At 45.1% G+C, this 21,188-nt stretch overlaps 1 protein-coding gene across 1 annotated transcript in view; it reads left to right on the plus strand.

The window, feature by feature from the left end:
* Positions 1-716: 716 nt before the first annotated feature.
* Polr1B (RNA polymerase I subunit Rpl135) overlaps positions 717-21,188 on the plus strand; it is a 56,146-nt gene continuing 35,674 nt past the window's right edge. The window contains exons 1-12 of the mRNA XM_080286749.1: positions 717-794; positions 1,290-1,427; positions 2,073-2,267; positions 4,752-4,864; positions 5,790-5,907; positions 7,093-7,274; positions 9,519-9,671; positions 12,752-13,011; positions 14,646-14,759; positions 17,333-17,461; positions 19,556-19,833; positions 20,666-20,863. Of these exons, the coding sequence (XP_080142875.1) occupies positions 717-794; positions 1,290-1,427; positions 2,073-2,267; positions 4,752-4,864; positions 5,790-5,907; positions 7,093-7,274; positions 9,519-9,671; positions 12,752-13,011; positions 14,646-14,759; positions 17,333-17,461; positions 19,556-19,833; positions 20,666-20,863 (1,956 nt within the window). The remainder of the gene's footprint in view (positions 795-1,289; positions 1,428-2,072; positions 2,268-4,751; positions 4,865-5,789; positions 5,908-7,092; positions 7,275-9,518; positions 9,672-12,751; positions 13,012-14,645; positions 14,760-17,332; positions 17,462-19,555; positions 19,834-20,665; positions 20,864-21,188) is intronic.

The raw sequence follows: 21,188 nt of genomic DNA on the forward strand, positions 1-21,188 counted from the left end.
ATACATTCTTCTACGCTCGCCCAAAATTCATCTTTTACTCTTGCCACTCGGTCCTCTGTCGGCGCATACGCACATACAATCGCCCACGCTTGTATACCTACTTTCATCCTCACCCATACAATCCTTGCACCCACTGTTCCATACTCTCTTACAGTATATTCTCCTTCCACTTTTTGCATATCATCAGATATACTCCCTCTCTTGCCCTCTCATTCTCATTAACTCCCGCACATATACCTAAACCATATTCCCACTCTCTCACCCTTTCACTTTTCCAATTAGTTTCAGTCAATCCACATATATCCACTTTTGCATCCTGAACAATCTCTCTCCCTTTCACTTCATCATTCACTCCTCTCACTTGTTGAAAGCTGAACAAAATCTCATTAGAAAAAAAAAAATCGATCCAAAGGGATGATTCTGGAATTTGGTTAGTTAAATTGTTTATATATATCATTTAGTACATACCCAAACAATGTAGGGGGCTGTGATGATATAGGATGGGGGGATGGAAAGTGAAAGATTTAATGTAGTGTCCCCTAAGTCGTTTTTTGTAAATAAGTTTGCCTTCTATATTAAAATCATTCACAACAACATCAGCTGACAACACAAGCATGGCAGCACGTGTGTTGAACTGACCATTTGATCTCACCGTGGCTTTTTAAATACCTGCAAGAAAGCATTTAAGCTCACCAAGACCTTTATAAGTGTAAAATATGGGGAAGAACAGTATTGAGTTATCTCTGAGGCATTTAAAAGATCCGAATTTTGGGAGAAGCACTAAGCAAAATGCGGTAAGTGTTATTTTATACTTACATTTAGTGATGACGCTGAGGGATGCCTGCACGTGGTGGCACTGATTTACCTTGGTGGTTCCACTGCCCGGTTGTACAACGTTCCTTGACTCCATGATTTCAAGTCACTCTGGCTGCTTTTATCGGCCGTAGTCACTCCGGCCTCCCACCCTAGACATGGCCAGCTACCGGTAATTATATGTTGGTGGAATATTTAAGCATTCTAAATCCTCATGTCTAGCTTTCAGAGGTATGGTAAGTTTATAAAAATGCCCAGTAGCTGTGGTATTCCAGGAAAAATATCATAGGGCCAGGTTATATGATGTAGATAATAACAGTGGTGGTGGTGATGGTGGTGATAACGATGAAAGTGATTATTCAGAATTGATTATTATCTAGCAGACTTCGTAGATCACTCTTACTCTGTGATTACGGCGACAGCAACAGCTTAAATTCCATCATGATGCATCTCTCAGACCTGTTATGCTCCTCCAGGCCGTTCAAGCCCTCGGAGCGCCACACGTTGACTCCTTCAACTTCTTCCTCGAGGACGGTATTCACGCCGTCACCGCTGCTCTGCCGCCCGTCGAGTTTGCCCTAGGGAGTGGACGCAAAATTTCACTCTTTCTCAGGGTATGTTCTATGTGATTTTTCAGTATTATTTGGCAGATTTTTGTCTTTTCTTCTTTAGTTTTGTGCAATTGAAGATGATGATAGTAATTAAGATGTAACTTCTTACCTAATTGTATCTTTACAGGAATGAGTCAAGCTCGTACTGACCCATGTCTTAAATCATTTTTTTCGTACATATCCTTAAATTTATGAATTGTTTTGGCACACACTATTTCATTCGGTAGTGCCTTCTGTAAGTGTGTGTGTGTGTGTGTATGTGTGTGTGTGAGAGAGAGAGAGAGAGAGAGACATGCAAGTTTTTTTTTTTTTTTTTTTAATGCTGCCTCACCCGATCCGAAGGTGTGAAAAAAGAGGTTGGAGTGATGATAATGTTTATATTCTTATTTTTGTTTATGATGATGATGATGATGGCCAATATGGTATCTCTTAGGATAATAATTAATATTGATGACAGTGATGATGATGATGATGATGAGAGATATTGAAATGGTGGTGATAATTATGATAATAATGATGTTGATGTTGGAGACTGGAATATTAAAGATGATAATGACAGTAATGATGATAATGATGAAGGTAATGATGGTAATGATGATGAAGGTAATATTTATGATGATGATATAACGATACCTTAATATCACTCAGGATGTGAAAATTGGCAACCCCAAAGTTCCAGTTGGTGCGGGAGAGACATCGGACTACAATGTTTACCCGAAGGAGTGTGTGGAGAGAGGCAGCACATACGCAGCCCCTGTCAGTGTTGTTGTGGAGTGGACGTACGATGGGTTGGAAGGCTCCTCCTTTAGACAATCCCTTGGTGACTTGCCTCTCGTTGTTAGAGTAAGTATCTTGAGTAAGCGGATCGAATCCACCCAAGGGTCATTGGTAGACATCAGGAAGGGCATCCGGTCATGAAATGCTACACGCTTCAGTCCAAAAGTCCTCTACTCAGGGGCAACGCCTTAGCCTTTCGCGGATACCTGGCGTAAAACCAAAATTTATTCAAAGTAAGGACGTGTCAAGTGGGGTTGGTGGAGGATTAGTGCCCCTCCCTGTAAAACAATTAACTCTAAGCCCTTGGCCACCCCATTTGGGATACATGGCATCTGGCAATGAATGAATGAATGATGAAGTAAGCATCTGTCTATCTTTGTATCTTTTAATATATAATGACACTTTCAGCAATCCACCGTAATTCAGCTAAACCTTCTTGCCAGGTATTGTGTAATACCTCCGCCATTGGCTCAGTATTCGGTGCTGAGCTGGATATGACGTTATTATCCATCTCAACCCTCTACCCTAAAAACTTTCCCATGAGTAAAAGATGAAAGATGAAGAGGGAGGGGGAGGCCGAGGATGAGATGGAGGGATGGGGTGGAGAGGTATATGAGAGAGGGGGGTGTGAGTTGGGAGCAGGGCAGAGAAATGGCGGGGGACAGGGCGACTTGGAGGCGATTTGTGTGTGGCCACCCCAAACGGGATTGAGGTGTCTGGGAATAGATAGATAGATAGAAAAGATGAAAATTAGGCATAAAATAGAATACAGTAATGATAATATATAGTAATTCAGCGCTGGTTGGCTACTGTATACCATTTACGAGTTGGTTGATACACCGCGACGCTGGATATTGCATAGAACTACTGGCTACGTCTTGTTTAGGTGCCGGATATTGCATTATTTCGTCAGATATTGCTTTAATAGAGCCAAGCCAGTAGCGCCGGATATTACACTGGGCTGGATATTGCAACAACGGATAATTGAGAGTTTACTGAATCTCTCTGTTTAGTCTGCCCACGTGCCTAGTTTTAGACAAGCACTTGGTGACTTCTGTATTGTTGTTAGATTAAGTATGGTGTCTGTTTAGCTTTCTGTCTGTCTGTCTGTCTGTCTCTGTCTCGATCTGTCTGTTGTGGACACACGATAAATTGGACTCCTCAGCTTTTAGACTTTCTTGGTGAATTCCCTGTTGTTGTTAGAGTAAGTGCACTGTCCATCGATCTGGGTGTCAGCCTACCTGCCTTCGAGATATTTTGCTTATCTTTCTCCCTACGTGTCAAGTGGGGTTGGTGGAGGATTAGTGCCCCTCCCTGTAAAACAATTAACTCTAAGCCCTTGACCACCCCGTTTGGGATACATGGCGTCTGGCAATGAATGAATGAATGAATGAAAAAGTATCCACAGTAAGCATCTGCCTGTATCTGTCTCTGTCTGTCTGTTTGTTTATCTGTCTGTCAATGTCTCTGTTGTTGTGGATGTATGATGGGTTGTAAGCAGGGATGGGGGCAAGTACAAGAGACCATATACTAATACAAATACAAATACACTAATTTGTCAAGTGGCAAATACAACAACAAATACAAATATTGGTTTTACTGTATTTACAAGAACTAATACAAATACATGATTATTGTACTTGACTTTATTTGAAGCAAATATGGAAAATTGTAGGATCAAATACAATTACAATTACAAACACTGTATGTAAGTTTTGACATTTTCAAATACAGTTACAAATATAGATATTGATTTTACAGTATTTGCAAGATTGACTCTATCTGATATGTTTATGGGAAGCTACAGAACGTGTTGAATGTTTTTGAAGTATCAGATAGAACCAGGATTTGGGGGGCTTGAATGGTGAGTGAATGGAAGCATGGCCCATTGGATCAAGCAAATTTGGGCTGTCTGGACATTGCTACTCCTCACCGTGCCCTAGGATGGATGAGAAAGGAGGTCCGGATGATGATGATGATGATGATGATGCAAGTACGAATATAGATACGTATTTGGCGCCATCCCTGGTTGTAAGGCTTATCATTTAGGCTGTCCCTTGATGATTTCCATATTGTTGTCAGAGCAAGTATTCTTTGTATGCACATATGTATGTTTGTATCCTGTGGGGTGATGTCAGGATTCCGGGGGTTTGCATGGTGAGTGGTGAGAGTGTGACCTTATTCTGCGATTGAACTCTATGCCATGTGGAGAGGATGGAGGGTGAAAGACTGACAAAGAGAGTGTATGTGAGTGAGGTGGAGGGGGAAAGAGGGAGGGGGAGGCCAAGGATGAGATTGAGGGATGGGGTGGAGAGGTATATGAGAGAAGGGGTCTGTGAGTTGGGAGCAGGGCAGTGAAATGGCGGGGGACAGGGCGACTTGGAGGCGATTTGTTTGTGGCCACCCCAAACGGGATTGAGGCGTCTGGCAGTAGATAGATAGATAGATAGATAGAACTCTGTGCAGTAAGCAGCAAAAGGATGGAAATCTGGGCCAAGTTAAGGTGAAAGAACTATAGTCAGCGTCCTAGATATGGCTTTTCAATTGCAGTCAAAGCATTGCAACCTGCATGGGCTGGACGGAAAGCAGCTGATGCAACGTGGGGAGTTGGTCAACGAGACAGGCGGTTACTTCATTATTAACGGAGCTGCCAGGGTCCTCAGGTATGTACCAGGAAGGAGGGAGGGAGGGAGGTAAGGAGGAAGGGAGAGAGGGAAGGAGGGAGGTAGGTAGAATGGGAATGAAGGGAGGGAGGGAGGTGGGAAGGGACAAATGAGGAAGGTAGGTAGGTAGGAAGGGAGAGAGAGAAGGAGGGAGGGAGGTAGAATGGGAATGAAGAGAGGGAGGGAGGTGGGAAGGGAATAATGAGGAAGGTAGGTAGGTAGGTAGGTTGGAAGGGAAAGGAAGCAGAGAGAAGTGGGGCGTAGGTAGGAAGGAAGGAAAGGGAGGAAGGGAGAGAGGAAAGGATGTAGGTTGGATAGGAAGGGTGAGAGGGAGGTGGTAAAGGAAGGGAGTGAGTTAGGTAGGAAAGGAGAGAAGGAAAAAGAATTGTTGTTGATGTTGTTGTTGTGGGATATAAAACTAGTAGAGTAAAGGCTGGAGCTCCCCTGCAATCCACCATCTACCTTTTTGGGGATAGGGAGAGAGGGGAGGGATATAAGGAATGGGAAGGTAAGGGATATAAGGGATGGGAAGGTGAGGGATATAAGGGATGGGAAGGTGAGGGATATAAGGGATGGGAAGGTGAGGGATATAAGGGATGGGAAGGTGAGGGATATAAGGGATGGTAAGGAAGGGGAGGGATATAAGGGATGGGAAGGAAGGTGATGAGTAACTAGTCTGTCTGGATGAGCAAACCCATCAACTGCAAGCAAGGAACTCCCTACAGGACCATCTTGTGCAATGAAGAAATTTTCCCTTGTGGTAGAAAAGCCTGTAATAGTTAAGAAGTTTTCCCATAATTAGACCATTTTTATCATAATCAGTTACTTTTTTTCTGTTTATAATTCGTTTATATTTTCATCAGGTCAGTTTTGTGATAGACTTTTTCTGCCAAAGTCAAGTCAGTACATTCCTTGCCGTCCCTAGGCTGCTGATGGCCAACCGCCGCAACTACCCAGTGGCGATGGTGCGAGAGTCCTGGAAGAAGAGGAATGATGCGTTTTCTGACAGGGGGGTGCTGATGCGCTGCGTACGCGATGACCAGGTAACTATGGCGCTGGTACAGGCTGAGGCAAAAGTTATGGATCCATGAGAGAAGTAGAATATAGGATATCATTAGTTTCTGTCTTTCTGTCTATCAGTTTGATGAAGAGAGTGTATGTGAGTGAGGTGGAGGGGGGAAGAGGGAGGGGGAGGATGAGATGGAGGGATGGGGTGGAGAGGTATATGAGAGAGGGGGCTGTGAGTTGGGAGCAGGGCAGTGAAATGGCGGGGGACAGGGCGACTTGGAGGCGATTTGTTTGTGGCCACCCCAAACGGGATTGAGGCGTCTGGCAATAGATAGATAGATAGATAGTTTGTCTGTCTGCCTGTCTGTCATCCAATCAGCTTTTTACCCCATCAGGACCAGGGTCTAGGCTAGTTTTGACATATGAGACAAGGATCACCAGCCTAATTGGCCTCTTAAGTGGCATTACATGAGCAGTAACCTCCAACCATCCCTTAGATATGAACCCATACAGGCCTCAGCTAATTAAAGTGCTTCAGTTCACCAGAGCACCAGGTGTCACTTGGTTATATAGTTACCACCCAGCAGAGTAAATAGTTTCTGGGTTGCAGGACACCATTTGGCATATCACTCAGTGGAGAGAGAGAGAGAGAGAGAGAACTTACTGCATGGAGTGAATGGATGGTGAATGGTCCCATGTGCCACAAGAAATGGCCAAGCCATCTCAGAGTATTTTCTCCTAATGTTTTCTAACACATTCACATCAACACCCTGTGGTAGGTGATGGCAACTGTCATCCACTCACTTTTTGTAGTGCTGCCTGCCTCTTCCTTTGGTGACGCTACACTGAGTGACACGCCTAGTGGTTTCCTATAACTCAAGAAACATTTACAGTGCTGGGTGGTAACCCTATAACCAGATAAATGGGTGATGTGGAACCTACTATGGTGCCCCTGTTAAATGGGTGGAGAGATGCAAATGCAGCATCCATCCAGTAACCAAGTCCCCACACTCTTCTCTGCAGCTTGCTGTGGTGAGGCGCTGTCCACTGCAAGGGAACATCATTTCAGTGCAAGGGACGGCCCTGCAGGGGCAGTTGCTTGCCTGAGATTGATGGGTCTGCCTGGCCAAACAGGCCGGGGTTACTCTCGTACTATTCCCAGTTCTCCACAACACCACAATGCTCCTTCACGGTCTGTATTGATCTTTATATATTTCCAGTCGTCAGAAATCAACGTCCTCCACTACCTAAACATGGGGGAGGCAAAGTTGGAGTTTCAGCTGAAGCGTGAGATGTTCTTTGTGCCTCTTATCATGTGCCTGAAAGCCCTCATGAACTACACCGACCATCAGATCTACAGAAGCCTCATCAGGGGACGAGAGAATGACATATACTTTTCAGAGTAAGTCAGGATTCCAGGGGCTTGAATGGTGAGGGAATGAATGTGACCCATTTAGTTTAGCAGAGTTTTGGTTAGTTTCTTATGCCTTTGTGTGTGTGTGTGTGTGTGTGTGTGTGTGTGTGTGTATGCATTTATACACACTCCCTGCACCCTGCCTCACACCTTCCTTGGGTGAGAAAAGAGGTTTAGATGATGATGATGATGATGATGATGATGTTAATGATGATATTGAAAGGTAATGAGTATTTATGAGGATGTATATGCCTGGGAGGTGGAGCCAGGATTCCAGAAGCTTTATTGATGATTGAATGAGTGTGTGGCCCATTTCAGTAGGCATGCTGTTGATAAGTTCTTCCGCTGTAGTGGCAGAAGGGGGGAGAATAATGTACACTTCTCTGAGTAGGTTGGGGTTCCTAGGGCTTAAATGGTGAGTGAATGAGTGTGTGGCCCTTTTTACTTGACATGCTGGTGATTAAGTCTCCTTTGATTAGATGGATGTGTAGTGCATTCTTCAGTGGAAGGCCTGGGGGGGGCTAAGATTATGATTGCAGAGTTGAGAGGAAGGATGGGACTGGAATGTATTGGTGTTGTGATGAGGAGGCAAGATTAAGATGGTTTGGGTATGTTGAGAGGATGAAGGATGACAGTTGCGTGTGGAAAGTGAGAGATGAATGTTGAGGGTTGGGTTGCGAGAGTCAGACTGAAAAAGACCTGGGACGAGGCCATAGTGTGTGACCTCAGGGCTACGGGACTGCATGGGGAGGCTGCCAGAGATCGAGCAGCATGGTGAGCTGCCATTAGGTGACCAAGGCCGACTCATGCAAGAATGTTGGAGCCTTGATAAAAGATCCATCCATCCATCATCCAATCCTGTGTTGCCCCATGAGGAGCATAGGAGCCCGGGGCTAGGCAGTTGGTCTCAACATTTAAGATGAGAGTGACCAGCCTCACTCATCCCTGAGTGGCATTACATGAGCAATAAACCCCAACCACCCCTTGGATATAAACCTTCACCGGCTCAATCCGACTGGAGCACAATAATTACCCACTAAACCACCAGGTGCCAAAATTTGGCTATATGGTTACCACCCAGCGTAGTAAATGGTTTCCTGGTGTACAGGAAACCATTTGGCTTGTCACTCAGTGTAGAGTCACCCACAGGCAGAAGGAAAAGGAAAGAATGAAGGAAAGAAAGACAGAAGAGGGAGTGTAAAGTCACCTGTAGGCAGAAGGAAGAGGAAAGAATGAAGGAAAGAAAGACAGAAGAGGATGGAAGGAAAGAAGGATACAGTGATGTTTTCTGTACCCTGCGTCATCCCATCATAGGGTGGGAAAAAGAGGTTAGGATGATGATGATTATGATTATGATAGAGTGTTAATCATCATCATCATCCAGACCTCCTTTCCCACCCTAGGGCAGGGTGAGGAGTAGCAACGTCTAGTGAGCCAAAACTTTGTCCAGTTCAATGGGCCACGTTTCCATTCACTCATCATTTCAAGCCCTATATGGCTCCATCAGATAGGCCAAAAATATTTCACCACATTCTGTAGCTTCACATACTGTATTCCGTATCCTATCCACCCTCTGTACTCCACATACATTCCTCAGCAGTCCCATCTTCACTGCTCTCACTCTTGACTTTTCATTTTCATGCCACACCATAGTCTCACATCTGTAAGTTAAGGTTGGCACTAACACTCCTTCATGTAAGCCTCGAGCAGGTGCCACACTCAGCCTCTGTTTCTTATCAAGGCCTTCATTGCACCAGCCGCCTTCCTTCCTTGTGTCACTCTACCTTATTCTCACACACCTTTCTCAGTCAAACACTTCTTCTTCTTCCCACTCTTTCGTCAGTATACTATCTTCTTCCACACAACACAAGGTCTGTGTATACCAACTTTCACCATTCTCACCATTTTCAGACACTCCTCCTCCTCTTTCTTTAGTCTTCTGTTCCACGATTTTCCTCTATACTACATACCTTCCATACTCTTTCATTTTTTGTCATACCTTCTTCTGTATACTGTTTCATTCTCTTCTTGCATAATACATAAGGTCCTCTACCAACACTGCTTTCTTTATCGCTCTCCCATGCTTTCTTTCTCAATGAGCCATGTGGATTCTCTGTCCATACCACCTCCATGTATTCCATTCCATCCATCCATCATCCAATCCTGCCCCATGAGGAGCGTAGGATCCATGCAGCAGTTCCACACCTCACTCCCTTTCCTTTTTACCTACAGGCAAATCAAGGGTATGATGCGAAACTTGCAGGCAGAGAAACTTTACACCCAAGAGATGTGCAAAGAGTATGTTGGGAAGTCCTTTCGTCACAGATTATCAGATATCTTGCCAGAGTGGTACACGGATGCAGAAGTGTGTGATTACCTTCTCACGTAAGTGGTTTTGTTGTCTGTCTATACCCTTTTAACTCAGACTTGACCTTCAATTGCCTCGCTCCATCTTGAATGGTAAATTGTACAGTATAATAACACTAGAAGATGATGCTAGTCATGAAGAAGTACTATGGGAATGATGTTGGCGTAGAATTACCTCCTCTCTGCTTTCTCAAGTAAGTGTTTTCTGTTTTTGTTATTTTTTTTTTTGGTTACGAAAGTCACCTGTAGTGGAACAGGAAAATTTACCTCTTATGGAGCAATTTGAGATGCTTGGAGAGACAGACAAGACAGACAAATGTGGAAGTGAAGAGCATTGTTCTGGTGATGTGATGTGTTGAAAGCGTTTGGGGAAGCATGCACTGGGACTTTGCTGAGTGCCCCACCTCGATGCCTATGGAAGAGGGTACAGTCTTTGAGAAATGTTGGGTGGGAGAGAGAGAGAGGGAGAGAGAAAGGTTAGAGCATGAATTTCTCTCACCCAATATTTCCCCTTGTCACAGTGGATCATGTTCAACTCTTCCCATGATATCAGTGTGGACAAAGGGGTATGGGGTGAGGAGGGTTACATGAGGAGGCTGTTGGCGGTGGAAGTAGTGAGTTGTCCTGTAGTATGTCTATCTATCTATTGCCAGACGCCTCAAGCCCGTTCGGGGTGCCACAAACAGATCGCCTCCACATCGCCCTGCCCCCCGCCATTTCACTACCCTGCTCCCAGCTCACACCCCCCTCTCTCACATACCTCTCCACCCCATCCCTCCATCTCATCCTCAGCCTCCCCCTCCCTCTTCCCCCCTTCACCTCACTCACATACACTCTCTTCATCAGTCTTTAGTATGTATTCATATTAAATGAGCCACTTCTGTTAAATTCTTTGCTACATTACCTAAACCCAACCTTGTCATTCCCTCTCTGCAGCCTTCATATTCATTACACCCACTGTTGCGTACTGATCTGCCCTTAGTACAAAACTTACCATGTGCTGTTTCAGTCCAAGACTAATAGTAAGTAGTGGTAAATGTAGTAGTAATAGTAGCACTGTATCTCTGAAGACTTGTTCTTATTCTCCACAGTACAGCTCCAAATGATCTCATAAAGTTTAGGAAGAAAGTAGTTTTGTAGTAATAGCAGTATCTGTGGTACTGCTGGTAAGAGGAACGACTATACAGTACAGTATTAAGAAAGGATATGATGCTGTTACTAAAAAAATATTGTTCTTTTCTTGTCTGCAGCCACCATATGCTAAGCCACCTCAAGGCAGGCTGTGAGATGTTTGAGAGCCTGTGTCTGATAAGGAGGAGGAGGATTATGATGATGATGAGGGTGGTGGTGATTTTTATAGCTGATTTTGTCTTCATTTTAAGGAACTGGGCCACTCACAGCATGAATACTAAGTCGTGGTTACTTGAAATTCAGTGAGTCTTAGTTGTGAGATAGGAATGAGTCTCCTTGGCTGCCATCCATCCATCATCCAGTCACATATCGCCCCATGAGGAGTGTAGGAACTCAGGGATAGGCAAGTCAGTCCTGACATTTAAGGTGACATGTCAACTAAACCCTACACTTGGTCATCAACTGATCTTAAAGGGGTTGGAGATATTTATCAGGTTAAGACAAAACAACTATATATATGTATTAAGTAATATAAAGGAGCGTTGTGGTGTTGATGTGGATGTGATAGGAAGCGTTATGAGGAACACACTGAGGTGGTTTGGCCATGTGGAGAGGATGGAGGGTGAAAGACTGATGAAGAGAGTGTATGTGAGTGAGGTGGAGGGGGGAAGAGGGAGAGGGAGGCTGAGGATGAGATGGGGGGATGGGGTGGAGAGGTATATGAGAGAGGGGGGTGTGAGTTGGGAGCAGGGCAGTGAAATGGCGGGGGACAGGGCGACATGGAGGCGATTTGTTTGTGGCCACCCCAAACGGGATTGAGGCGTCTGGCAATAGATAGATAGACAGAAGTAATGATGCGGTGATTCTTTAAAAAATGCCGTTCTTTTCCTATCCACAGTCACCAGTGAGAAGTTCAAGAGGCTATTGTTGATGATGATGATGATGATGATGATGATTCAGTTTATTTTCCCCTGACAAAGATCCCTAGCCCCTTTCAGCTCAGATGATGCTCAGTTGCGGTCACACTGGAGGAATGATTTGACTAGTAACTAAGGAGACTCATTCCTGCCCAAGACACATCAGTTTTTATGCAGTCACAGCCAGGATTTATGAATTAGGGTGGTCCAGTTCCCTCATATATAAACATGCTGGCTGTTGTACCTGTATTTAAGGAATGAGGAAACATTGATGGTCTGTCTATCTGTCTATTGCCAGGAGTCATAATCCCGTAAGGGGTGGCCACAAACAAATCGCCTCCATGTCGCCCTGTCCCCTGCCTCACAGTGATGGTACTTATTATTGATCCACCACAAGACTGACAGTGAGAAGTTCTAGAGCCTGTGACTGATGATGATTATGGTATAGTTCTTTCACTCTAACTTGGCTCAGATTTTCATTCCTTTGCAGGCTTCTTCCCTTTGCTCAGTGGCAGAAAAAGACATTGATACAGCTATACATCATTTCCATAGCACTTCTTTGTGACTAGCATCCTATTCTAGTGTTAATGATTGCTACAACTCAGCATTTAGGATGAAGAGATGGCAGTTTTAGGTCAAGTTAAAGTGAATATCTATCTATCTATCTATTGCCAGATGCCATAATCCCTTAAGGGGTGGCCATTTGACTCTGTGTTATTTGTTTTACAGGGAGGGGCACTAACCCTCCACCAACCCACTTGACACGTAGGGAGCACGTATGGTTTGGTTATATGGTTACCACCCAGCGTTGTAAATGGTTTCTTGGCTTACAGGAAACCATTTGGCTTGTCACTCAATGTAAAGCCACCTGTAAAGGAAAGAAAAGCAATAAGTAGTGACAGAAAAGATGGGAGAAATAGGAAGAGAGGAGGGCAGGCACAGAAAAAGAACGATAAAGGCTAAGGAAGAAGTAGGCAGCACTACATCAAGTGAGTGGATGATGGTGGATACAACAATACCCCAAAGCTTCTGATTTTTTCCTCTCCACAGTAACCATGTGTTGATCCACCTCAAGTCAGGCAGCGAGAAGTTTGACTGCCTCTGTCTGATGGCGCGTAAGCTGTATGCCTTCGTTGGGGGCGAGGTCCAGGCTGAGAGTGTTGACACGTTAAGCATGCAGGAGGTGGCCTTGGGCGGACACACTTATCTCCTGTACTTCAAGGAGAAACTGATGAGCTTGTTGATTGGCATTAAGTACCAGGTGCTGCTGAAGAATAAGAAGGAAGGCAAGGACTGGATGGTGACAGAGAGTGAGTATTGGACTCTACAGCGTATTAATAGTTATGTTTGGCCATGTGGAGAGGATGGAGGGTGAAAGACTGACGAGGAGAGTGTATGTGAGTGAGGTGGATGGGGGAAGAGGGAGGGGGAGGCCGAGGATGAGATGGAGGGATGGGGTGGAGAGGTATATGAGAGAGGGGGGTGTGAGTTGGGAGCAGGGCAAGGAAATGGCGGGGGACAGGGCGACTTGGAGGCGATTTGTTTGTGGCCACCCCAAACGGGATTGAGGCGTCTGGCAATAGATAGATAGATAGATTGTAGTTGTTATATGTTCTCGCACTTCTGTCATCTTTATCTGATCCACAGCAAACCTCTTCTCCCTTTTGCATTTTTTACAATCAGTATTATACCAATTATTTATCCCTGTTTCCATTTCTTTGTGCAGAGGGACATAATTCTGGATTCCTGTTATGTAAAATTCACTGATTTTTTTATATATAACATTTATATCTTGTCCTCTTAGCTCCTCTTACCAGTGTATATCCTTAAAATATTTCTTTAGGTCATGAAAGTTGCCCTTTTTGTAGTTTAGCCTCTTTTTGTAAATTCCATTATCTCTGAGAGTGAGTTTTACACCAGGTACCCCTTTTTTGGATAAGGGCTATGGCGTTGCCCCTGGGTAGAGGACTTTGGTTTGGAGCGTGTAGCATTTTATGACCGGATGCCCTTCCTGATGTCTACCAATGACCCTTGGGTGGATTCGATCCTCCGACCCTTCGGTCAGAATGGAGCGCTCTAACCCACTGAGCCACAGTCATAATTCTGCTGTCCTGAAATTGTGATCTAACTGCTTGGTCACATGTGTTGAATGGGGGGTGATAGATTATATATTGAATGTGTGTGTGTGTGTGTGTGTGTGTGTGTGTGTGTGTGTGTGTGTGTGTGTGTAATTCACCGGGTCGGTCAGAATCACTTGATGGTCGTGATCGTCAGCTTTTACCCTCCCGGAAGAGAGCTGAGAGCTCATATAGTCCGATCTAAGGGCAAGGCTGTGACCTGCACACACACACACACACACACACACACACACACACACACACACACACACACACACACACACACACACACACACACACACACACCCATCCCCTTGCTCAATGGGGACAGTAACTGCCCACTTCGTCAGTGAAACTTTTCGCAGCCTGAGCGAGGCGCGAACTCCCGTACGTGTGTGTGTGTCAGTGTGTCTATATCTATTTATCTGTTCATTTACTTCAAGGAGAAACTAAAGTAATTATTGATTTCCATTAAGTTCCAAGAGCCATGAAATTATAACAGGAAGACTGAGGATGATGGTGGCGGAGTGTGGTGGCCGGGCATATGAGTGAGAGTGGTGTGAGTTGGAGGGAGGGCAGCCTGAAAACAGAATGACATGGAAGCAACTGGTTTGTGGCTACCCATTCTGAGATCATGATTGGCTGTAAACTTTACTATCTATCTATCTATATACCTAGGCTGCTTCCCCCAAGGAAAGGGAGGTAGCCGGGACAGGACGACACACTCCCCATTTACTCATCCATTCAAACACATTCATTCGCATCTTAGCCCCAAAGGGGAGAACTTTACACTGTACAATAATTTTTAAATCGTTCTCTCCCTTCAGTTGACATCAAAAGGGCTGCACACAGGGGCAAGGCAATAGGAGAAGTCTTCAAATCCTTTATTGCTACTGGAGCCCTTAAAACAACAACAGGGTGTGGCCTTATGCAGCATACAGGTGAGTTGGCGTGGGTTTACAGAAAGTGACCCTCTAATCCAGTGACTTTTTAAAACTCATAAACCTTGTCTTTGATGAAAGAAAAAAGTTGTTTTGTGAAATTGGCAGCGTGCGGATTGACGCAATCGGATACGTTTGTGTGAAGCTACAGAATGTGAGTGTTTTTGGCGTATCTGGTAGAGCCAGGAATTCTGGGGCTTGAATGATGAGTGGATGGAAGCGTGGTCCATGGGATTGGGCAAATATGGTCTGTCTGGACATTGCTACTCCTCACCCTGCCCTTGGGTGGGAAAGGAGGTCCGAATGATGATGATGATGATGATATATATATATGTATATATATATATATATATATATATATACAGTAAAAGTCATGAATCCTAATGGCAGTGGACCGAGATTCATTTGGATTATCATATTTTTCTGATTTTGGGGTGGGACTTCTAAGACACTTAATTTCATGTTTAAACTGAAATTGTACTGAATGGATCACTGGTCATTCATTCATAATACAACATGCCACATATTAGCATTACATATTACACAAATGTTTTACTTAATAATGTATTACTGAAGACACAAACTGTAATTGGTAAATTAAGAGATGTTATGGGTTGTTTAACTCACCAGTAGTGTGTAGTGTTGAAAACAGCAGTTGTAGGCAGGTAAAGCCAATTAGAGGAAGTCCAGGGTTAATAGTAATATACATGTATCGTAAAAGCACAAAAATTTAATATGTATTCATTCATTCATTCATTGCCAGACGCCATGTATGCCAAACGGGGTGGCCAAGGGCTTAGAGTTAATTGTTTTACAGGGAGGGGCACTAATTCTCCACCAACCCCACTTGACACGTAGGGAGAACGTTATGCCAACAGCATCTGGTGTTCCCAGGCGGTCACCCATCCAAGTACTAACCAGACCCAACGTTGCTTAACTTCGCTGATCTGTATTACTCTGGAAAATTCCCTAAACTTACAGTACAGTATATTTCACTTTGTTTGTCACTTTCACTCATCGTCTTCGAGCATCGGCTCAGGAGTACCTGCCTCTTCTAGGGTTCCTTGAGGTGCCTTCTGTGGCGTGTGGGTAGCTGGTCATGGGTCATCAGCAGTGGATTTACATGCCTGGTTACTCATGCACTTCAGCCAGGCACGGATATCACCCTGCCTGACAGCCTGTTGAAATAAATTGCTATTGTCTAATTTTGTCACTCTCAAAATGTCAGGACTAACTGCCTAGCCCCGGGCTCTTACAGTCCTCATGGGACGACGTTGGATTGGATGATGGATGGATGGATGGTCAAATTTTGCAATGATGATGAGAGTATTTATTTCAAGCAAGGTTTTTCGCTTGTATACATACACTAGTGATACCAACTCTAACGTACAGAAGTGAAGCTTGGACGTTGTTGGAAGGACACAAGTCAAGAGTGAGAGCAGTGGAAATGAGTTATTTAAGAGGAGCCTGTGGAGTCACATGGAGAGACAGGCTGACGAATGAGGATAAAAAGGAGCGTTGTGGTGTTGATTTGGATGTGATAGGAAGCGTTATGAGGAACACACTGAGGTGGTTTGGCCATGTGGAGAGGATGGAGAGTGAGAGACTGACGAAGAGAGTGTATGTGAGTGAGGTGGAGGGGGAGAGAGGGAGGAGGGAGGCCAAGGATGAGATGGAGGGATGGAGTGGAGAGGTATATGAGAGAGAGGGGGTTGTGAGTTGGGAGGAGGGCAGTGAAATGGCGGGGGACAGGGCGACTTGGAGGCGATTTGTTTGTGGCCACCCCGTATGGGATTAAGGCGTCTGGCAATAGATAGATAGATAGACCACAGTTGCCTAACGTGGCCAGAGGGTTAAATTACACGAAATTCAAATACACAACTTCGTCTGGAACACAAGACTCGCGTAAATCGAGAGGTTCCTGCAATGTATTTTTTTGTCCTGAAGATTTTGAAATGTAACTTTAGAACACAGCACCAGGTTATCAATGACAGGTATGCCATTGAATGTGGGGCCCAGTTAGGTAGCCAGGTTATTAGTTACATTTTTGTTGTATGTGTTTTATTTCCTGCTCTAAGAACCCTACCTGACCTTATACTTTGGTGGAGAAAAAGAGATGCAATTGGTGGTACTATTGATGATGTTTTATTTATATATATTTTTTGCACGCCATGGTTTTTCTTGCTGTTTGGACCTTATCTTACCACATCTCTAAGTGGGGAAAGATGTGTGGATGGTAATGAGGATGTTGATAATAATGGGGTGGCTCAGTGGTAAAGTGTGTGACTGGAGAGTGTGGGGTCTAGAGTTTTGTGTCGCCCCTGGGTAGCTGCCTTTGCTGGGAGGGACAGCACTCCCCTTTAACCCCAGCAGGGCTATATGATATATCTAGGCCTAGCTCAGGGGGATACTGTAATCCGTTTTCTCGTACGCTCCACATGGGGCAGCACTGGATTAGGTGATGAAAAAAAATGAATGATGACAATGATGATGATGATGGTGATGCTGATGAATACAATAGTCATGTTTAAATTTCACAACCAAACCCTTATCTTGTGGACAACCCGTTTCAGGCTTAACCGTGATGTTCGACCACCTGAATCGGATGCGAGACCTCTCCCACCTTCGCGCCATCCATCGCGGTGCCTTCTTCCTGGACATGAAGACCATTGAGCCTCGGAGATTGACTGGTGAAGCGTGGGGTCAGTGGTTTTGTCTTTGGTTATCGTTCTGTTGTCGTCCGTCCTCCCCTTATGTTCATCTTTAGTCCAATTTGCTTCATCATTCCTCCTTTCATGCCTCTGTTTTCTCTCCCCTGTTGGAGATGGAGGGATGGGGTGGAGAGGTATGTGAGAGAGGGGGGTGTGAGTTGGGAGCAGGGCAGTGAAATGGCAGGGGACAGGGCGACTTGGAGGCGATTTGTGTGTGGCCACCCCAAACGGGATTGAGGCGTCTGGCAATAGATAGATAGATAGATGTTCCATTTTCTTGCGTCTTTCTTCTCTTGTCTTCTGTCTTCCCATTTTGTCTTTCTTGAACTGAGGAAGCTTGTGGTCAGTGTTTTACTTAATAGTTATCCTTCCTGTGTCTGCTTAGTTGTCTTCTTGCTTCTGTATGTTGAAATATCTCTCTCCTCTTGTCTCCCGTCTTTCCTCAGCTGGGCAGACTTGTGGGCCGTGATTCTGTCTTTGGTTATCCTTCCTTTGTGTTCTTTCTTCTCTGCCCTTCTCTTCCTTTCCTCCATTCTCTTGTTGTTTTTCCAGTGAGAGCAGTGGAAATGAGTTACTTGAGAGGAGCATGTGGAATGACGTGGAGGGACAGGTTGATGAATGAAGAAGTGAAGGAACGTTGTGGGGTGGATGTGGATGTGGTTGAGAAGATTAGGAGAAATACACTGAGGTGGTTTGGACATGTGGAGAGAATGGAGAATGAAAGACTGACTAAGAGGGTGTATGTAGGTGAGGTGGAGGGAGGGAGAGGGAGGGGTAGACCGAGGATGAGGTGGAGGGATGGGGTTGAGAGGTATATGAGGGAGGGGGGGTGAGTTGGGGGGAGGGCAGTCAAATGGTGGGTGACAGAGTGACTTGGAGGCGTTTTGTCTGCGGCCACCCTTTGCGGGATTAGGGCGTCAGGCTATAGATAGATAGATAGATAGATAGATAGTCTTTGGTTCCATAACTGAGCTGCCCATTATGTCAGTGCCACCACATGAAGGCATCCGTCGCCAGAACTGAAGTGTAAGATAGAAAACAGATTGCCATAGTAGAGGCAGCGTGGAGTCTCGTATACCACTCACCTCTTCATCACAGTTAGTTATGAAGGCTTCCTAGCACTCTTTTCCTTATTAATGTATTTCCTTATGTGTTTGAGGGAGGGGGGAGTGAGTTGGGGGGAGGGCAGTCAAATGGTGGGTGGCAGAACGGCTTGGAGGCATTTTGTCTGTGGCCACCTTTTGCGGGATCAGGGTGTCAGGCTATAGATAGATAGATGGACTCTTTTATATGTTTTTTTATTTAAACATCCCTATACATGGCTAAAAAACACTAAGGAGAATACAGGCGTACCATCACCCTATATAGGCTGGTAGGAAGGAAATGTTACGACGCTTAGTCAACAAGATTTATGAATTTATTTTTTTTATAGAAGTGTCTGTTACCCGACACTAGTTGAATGAGGATGACTGTGTGCATGATTCATTATGTTTTGGGGGTGGTAGATGGGGGGACTATCATTCATTCGTTTGACTCAGTGCTGCCTACTTCTTCCTTCACCCCGGTCATCCTGTTTCTGTTTGCCTTGCTTTTGTCATGTTTTTCCTTCCCTCTCATCACTTTTATTAGTTTCTCTCTTCTTCAGGTGACTCTACATTGAATGACAAGCCAAATGGTTTCCTTTAACCCAGGAAACCATTTACAGTGCAGGGTGGTAGCCATATAACTCAATACGAGGGTGTTTTGGAGCCTGCTGTGGTGCCCGTGTTAACTGGTTGGAGAGATGCAAAAGTGGCATCCATCCAGGAACTTAACCTCCACACTCTTCCCTGTTCCGTGCTTTGGTGAGGTGCTGTCTGCTACAAGGAAATATCAGTTTACTGCACGGGATGGGCTTGCAGGGATGGTGGCTTGCTTGTGGTTGATGGATCTGCTTGACTAGACACACCACAGCCACCTGATAACAATTATAACCCCTCAGTAATGAACTCAGGTGAACATTGGTGATTTTAATGATCAGATTTATAATGAAGAATGTGTTAGTGAGAGCGTGTTAACTGAGAAATTATTGTATTTTCCCTCCAGGCTTCATCTGCCCCGTGCACACTCCCGATGGTGCACCGTGCGGCCTTCTGAACCACCTAAGCCAGAGCTGTGTCATACCATGCAAGGGCACCCCAGACCCAGGCACACTGAAGCAGGCGTTAGTCAGGCTGGGAGTGACTGCCTTGGGACCCATACCGTCAGTGGCATATACAGAGTGCCTGGAGGTGGTGGTGGACGGGGCGCTGTTTGGATATGTTGCAAGAGACAAAGCTCCAGCCCTGTCCGAGAAGCTGAGGGTGATGAAGGCGCACGGAGAGGTTCGTTGCAGAGAGAGAAAGTAGAGAGAGAGAGCATTAATATATATTTGATATCTGTGTGGTGGAGTCAGGATTCCGGGAGCCTGAGTGGTGAGTGAATGAGTGTGTGGCCTATTTAGATAGACCCTACAATTAGCTGAGAAAGAGGTGAGTAGTAGATTTTTATAGCTAGTGTCAGAGAAGTGGAGTCAGGATTCCAGTGGCCTGAATGATGAGTGAGTGTCTCCCTTAATTAGATGCCTGTTGATTAGTTCTTCCTATGTTATACTGTATTTATCTCTCTCCTTGCATTTTGGGTCCTAACTCATCTCAACCTTGGGTGGGAGAAAGGGTTAGGGATGATGATGGTGGTGATGATGATGATGATGGTGAAGATAATGGTGGTGGTGTGGTGATGCTGGTGGTGGTGGTGGTTATTGTGTTGATGATGATGTAGGTGGTGGTGGTGGTGGTGGTGGTTATGATGATGATGATGATGATGATGATGGTGGTGGTGGTGGTTATGATGATGATGATGTAGGTGGTGGTGGTGATGGTGGTGGTGGTGGTGATGATGATGGTGGTGGTAGTTATGATGATGATGATGAGGAGGAGGAGGATGACGATGATGATGATGATGATGATGAGGAGGAGGATGACGATGATGATGATGATGATGATGATGATGAGGAGGAGGATGACGATGATGATGATGATGATGAGGAGGAGGAGGGTGATGATGATGATGATGATGATGAGGAGGAGGAGGAGGATTACATAGGATTACATAGGAGGAGGAGGGTGATGATGATGATGATGATGATGATGATTTAATTTGCGTATATATTTCCAGATTTACAAATACACCGAGATCGTGCTAATCCCCAAGAGGAAGTACGGAGGGCAATATCCTGGATTGTTTTTGGTGACGTCTTTGTCGCGAATGATGCGTCCCGTGATCAACCTCGCTACCCTCACCGTCGAGTACATCGGCACCCTCGAGCAGAACTACCTCAACATTGCCGTCACTCCGGAGGGGATAGAGGAAGGGGTAAGGAGTCAGGATTCCGGGGGCTTGAAATGGTGAGTGAGTGAATGTGTGGCCCATTTCATCATTGAGTACATTGGCACCCTGGAGCAGAACTACCTCAACATTGCCGTCACTCCGGAGGGCATAGAGAAAGGGGTAAGGGGTCAGGATTCCAGGGGCTTGAAATGGTGAGTGAGTGAATGTGTGGCCCACTTCATAAAACATGCTGGCGATTGTTCCTCTTATATTATCTTTCTCTACCTCACCATTGCCGTCACTTCAGAGGGCATAGAGGAAGGGGTAAGGGGTCAGGATTCCAGGGGCTTGAAATGGTGAGTGAGTGAAT

This window comes from Coenobita brevimanus, chromosome 113, assembly GCF_032717465.1.
Source record: "Coenobita brevimanus isolate Jiangsu-jjx chromosome 113, ASM3271746v2, whole genome shotgun sequence".
Taxonomy (NCBI): Eukaryota; Metazoa; Arthropoda; class Malacostraca; order Decapoda; family Coenobitidae; genus Coenobita; species Coenobita brevimanus.